The sequence below is a fragment of the Melanaphis sacchari genome, unplaced genomic scaffold, assembly GCF_002803265.2.
Source record: "Melanaphis sacchari strain LSU unplaced genomic scaffold, SCAv2.0 Contig26_pilon_pilon, whole genome shotgun sequence".
NCBI lineage: Eukaryota > Metazoa > Arthropoda > Insecta > Hemiptera > Aphididae > Melanaphis > Melanaphis sacchari.
Window position 1 is genome coordinate 119,618 of NW_020271143.1, and position 4,020 is coordinate 123,637.

A 4,020-nucleotide genomic window follows, 5' to 3' on the forward strand; every position below is an offset into this window, starting at 1 on the left:
TAGTAGGTATTAGGTAGATAATATTATTAATTTATTATCGTTCGCAGTTCGTAGTGTTCGTACGGTACGGTGTTAACACAACCGCGGTTCAGCGCCTCGGCGGTCGCGGTAATCCAATAATATTGTCTGACACCCATACCCCGCGACGCCCGCCGACGTGTCGCGGACACAACTTCTAACCGGTTGATTGGACAGTCGATATTCCGTGTCCAACATACTTACGCAGCCCGGTGAGCACCGGGCGGCGCGAGTGTGCGACTTACGCACGAGCAGGCTCTTACAATCACGGACGTCACCAACAGCACCCGTAATATTGTAATCGGTCGTACACGATCCGCATTCCGGTGGTTTCGAACGTATTCGTAGTGTTCGTACTGCTAGTCATTCGTTTCGCCGGCGTCCGTTCCGCTACACGTACACGTCGCTCGTCCTGACGCAGACACTTTTTTTTGTCGATTTCCACGTTTGTTTCGTTGCAACAAAAACCGCAGGTAAATATGACGATCCTACTTTTATATTTCGCCATCTCCGGGGCTCCGAGTCCGCGATGGCGATCGCTTGAATCGCATGTTTTCCCATTATCGGTTATGCCGGACCGATTGCGCAACAGCGACGCCGACATGTTGTCGGCTAAGCACGTTTTAGGTTATACGTTCTATTACCGCCGTTTCTGTTGCGATAATTGTTATTGTATCATAATGTATCTCTGTTCGGGCGCGACTCGACTCTGGCGCGTTTGTTTTCCCGTTATTCGTAAATAGTTTTTCCGATCATCTATTCTATTTCACACACTAGATAGGCATCTATCTAGGTAGGCACCTACCACCGCCGCAAAACGCGACATCGATCGACTCGTTTTCTTATGCAAATCAACTTTTCGTGCTTGTGTACACATATTGTGCAATAATTATCATGTATTTATGCATCCTCAATATATTATTCACTCATAGTCTTATTTGGTTTATAATAATTTTTTTTCATTCTAGTTTGACATTTTGATCTTTTATAATAATTATTGTCAACATTAACGTTAATATATCCCTGTTTATCTTGGTTCACATTGATTATTATTATTAAATAAATAAATAACTGTCTACTGATGTCGATATGACATAGGTTTTATGATATTATCTCAAGTGAATCATACTTCACTACAATGATATATTGTTTTGAGTACTAATTTAGTAAATAACTTAAAATTTAAATGTTTTAAAATATTAAGTAAAGGTTTGTGTAATAGATAATAATATTGTTGAAAAAAAAACAAACCATACATATAATTTTATGTTTGTTTAAAATATTAATTATTATTACTATTACTATTAAAATGTAATTAGAGTTTTCTAAAACCATAATTTTTATGCCAATAATAAATAGAATGAAGTACATAATGTACATAATATTTAATACATCTATTATACTTTATTAAAAAAAAAAAAAATTGTGAACATTTTATTTTACTGTGACATTTTACTTTTAGGTTGATCGTACAAATAATAAATTTTAAACCTAGATTAGATTCTTATATCTATTTAAATATGAACATTTCTATCTACTAGGTTGTTTAATAGGTAATTTTGTTTTTATTTCTTAATATTAAGGTTATTAATAATGAAGTAATTATTTTAATTAATCATAATCATATTTTGCTATCAGTGCTGTTTGTAAGAAAATTAGAATTTAAATCTAGTTTAATGACATCATAATCAGAACAATTTACAGTTTTAATGTAATTAGTAATTAATATTATTTATTTGTGATAATCTAGTGTAGTAAAATTACAAAATAGTTAATTAGGCTAAAAATGTAATCTAAATTATTTATTGTTCAAACATTTTTTTTCTTTTAGTTCATAATATTTTATCTTTTTAAAAATATCAGCTTTAAGTTCTTTATAATCATTTCAACACATGTAAATTGACATGTAATAAATAAATAATTATTTTATAAAATAATGCATGTATATTCAAACATAGGTTCCTGTCATCATTATTGACAATATCAAATGTTCAGTATGTTATATTACAGCTGAAAACATGTTTAATATATAGGAAAGACTACTAGTATAAGGTCTATGTTTTTATCTGATATTTGATTATAATTACCAACATACATATTACATACATTATAAAAGAAAACTTATTTAGTTTTATAAGATGGTACTTTAAATTTTGAAAACAATATTAATTCTTAAATATTGTTTATTAATTTTTTTTTTAGAAAAAATGGTGTTGGCACTTGAACAACCTGCCCCAAAATTCAAGGGTACTGCTGTTGTCAATGGAGAGTTTAAAGAAATTTCATTAGAATCATTCAAAGGAAAATATGTTGTTTTATTTTTCTATCCATTGGACTTGTAATACATATTTAATTTTTTTTTTTTTTAATGTACAATATTAAATTGTTTATTTTTATTTTTAGTACTTTTGTGTGCCCAACTGAAATAATTGCATTTTCGGATCGTGCTAATGAATTTGCGGCTATCAATTGCCAGTTAATCGCAGCCTCTTGCGATAGCCACTTCAGTCATTTGGCTTGGGTAAACACTCCACGTAATGAAGGTGGTTTAGGCAAAATGCAAATTCCTTTGTTGGCTGATAAGTCTGCTGCTATTGCCAAGGACTATCAAGTTTATAACGAAACTACTGGAATACCATACCGTGGTTTGTTTATCATTGACAATAAAGGAAACTTGAGACAAATCACTATCAATGATTTACCTGTTGGACGATCTGTCGATGAAACTTTGCGTCTTGTTCAAGCATTCCAATTCACTGACGAACACGGAGAAGGTATGTCTATTTACAGATCTTAAATTTTCAAAACTTATACATTTATTTTATTTTTATTTTAGTTTGCCCAGCCAACTGGAAACCAGGTAGCAAGACCATCAACCCATCAAAATCCAAGGACTACTTCAAAACAGTTGAATAAATATATCACATAATAAAAGATAATGCTATGTTTCTTTTTACTAATGAATTATTTTTATAGTTATTTTATTAAAATTAATTTGTTTACATAGCAAAAGTTAAATTAATGGGAATAAGGTATTACATTTTTTTTTTTTTTTTTTAATTAGGTAGCAGTTCCACATAAGTAATAAATTTTTTGTATCCAGATTTTTATTTATTGCCATAAAAATTCAATTTAATTAAAAATAAAACCTGAATTAAATAAAAGATTTTCCGTTTTATTTTGTCTATTTTATTTAGAGATAATATAAGTTTTATACTTCTATTATAACATGATTTAAATATTGTTTAAAAGAAGTATCTATTATCAATGTTTAGTTATTTGTACCTATACGTTGTATGTCAGGTTTACTAATTTGAACGATTTGACTACAGACTAAAAATTATAAATGTTAACTTGAGTAATATTGGGTGTGAGAAAGGTACAGAATATCAGTAATTAATTTCATGTATTGCTCGTCTGATCACATCTCATTTTTTTTCCACCATACCTTGAGAAAAACGGTGCTGTGGCGCATAATTTAATCGATCATTAGTCAGTAGCCACTGTCAAAATTATAATAAATAATATCGTTATTATAATTCGATGTTTGGCATCGGCGACGTTCACACAAAGTTTAATCACGCCCGTGAACAAAATAACATTGTTGACCGTCATAAATCAAATTTTATTTATCACGATTCTCTGCAGCGTATGCCTTCTTTCCTTCTCGACTTACGTAAACGCCGTTTTCCTATTCTCTCCCATTAATTTTATTTATCTCGGACGTTTTCAATAACCCATGCATTACGTGTAATCACTAATCACTATAATCATTGCGGTCGCTGCCGACCGAGATAAAAAAAAAATCAAACACGTCCAAGGCCAAGACTAGAGATTATTATTATTCACGTGGAAATCTCGGTTGCCTTCAAAGAATACGTAAACATTAAATCGTATTAAATTAATTATAAATAAAATAATATAATATTCAGAACATTTATCTGTTCCGTAGGAGCCGTCGGTCGGGTTATTGGCAGTGCAGTGTAGATCGATTGTCGTTAA

The 4,020-nt window shown here is 31.0% G+C and overlaps 1 protein-coding gene across 1 annotated transcript; it reads left to right on the top strand.

Annotated features, from left to right (window-relative positions):
* The first annotated feature begins 262 nt into the window (after positions 1-262).
* On the top strand, positions 263-2,952 carry LOC112595300 (peroxiredoxin 1). The gene is made up of 4 exons (XM_025340446.1): positions 263-491; positions 2,222-2,356; positions 2,422-2,792; positions 2,855-2,952. The coding sequence occupies exons 2-4, from the start codon at positions 2,226-2,228 to the stop codon at positions 2,932-2,934; spliced, it is 582 nt and encodes a 193-aa protein (XP_025196231.1). The 5' UTR covers positions 263-491; positions 2,222-2,225; the 3' UTR covers positions 2,935-2,952.
* The last annotated feature ends 1,068 nt before the right edge of the window (positions 2,953-4,020 follow it).

Excerpts from the sequence above, each read along its gene's own strand:
- LOC112595300 (XM_025340446.1), top strand. The coding sequence starts at position 2,226 with ATGGTGTTGGCACTTGAACAACCTGCCCCAAAATTCAAGGGTACTGCT. Across the intron at positions 2,357-2,421 it reads TTTTTCTATCCATTGGACTT|TACTTTTGTGTGCCCAACTG; the intron begins GTAATACATATT and ends TTTTATTTTTAG. Across the intron at positions 2,793-2,854 it reads CACTGACGAACACGGAGAAG|TTTGCCCAGCCAACTGGAAA; the intron begins GTATGTCTATTT and ends TTTTTATTTTAG.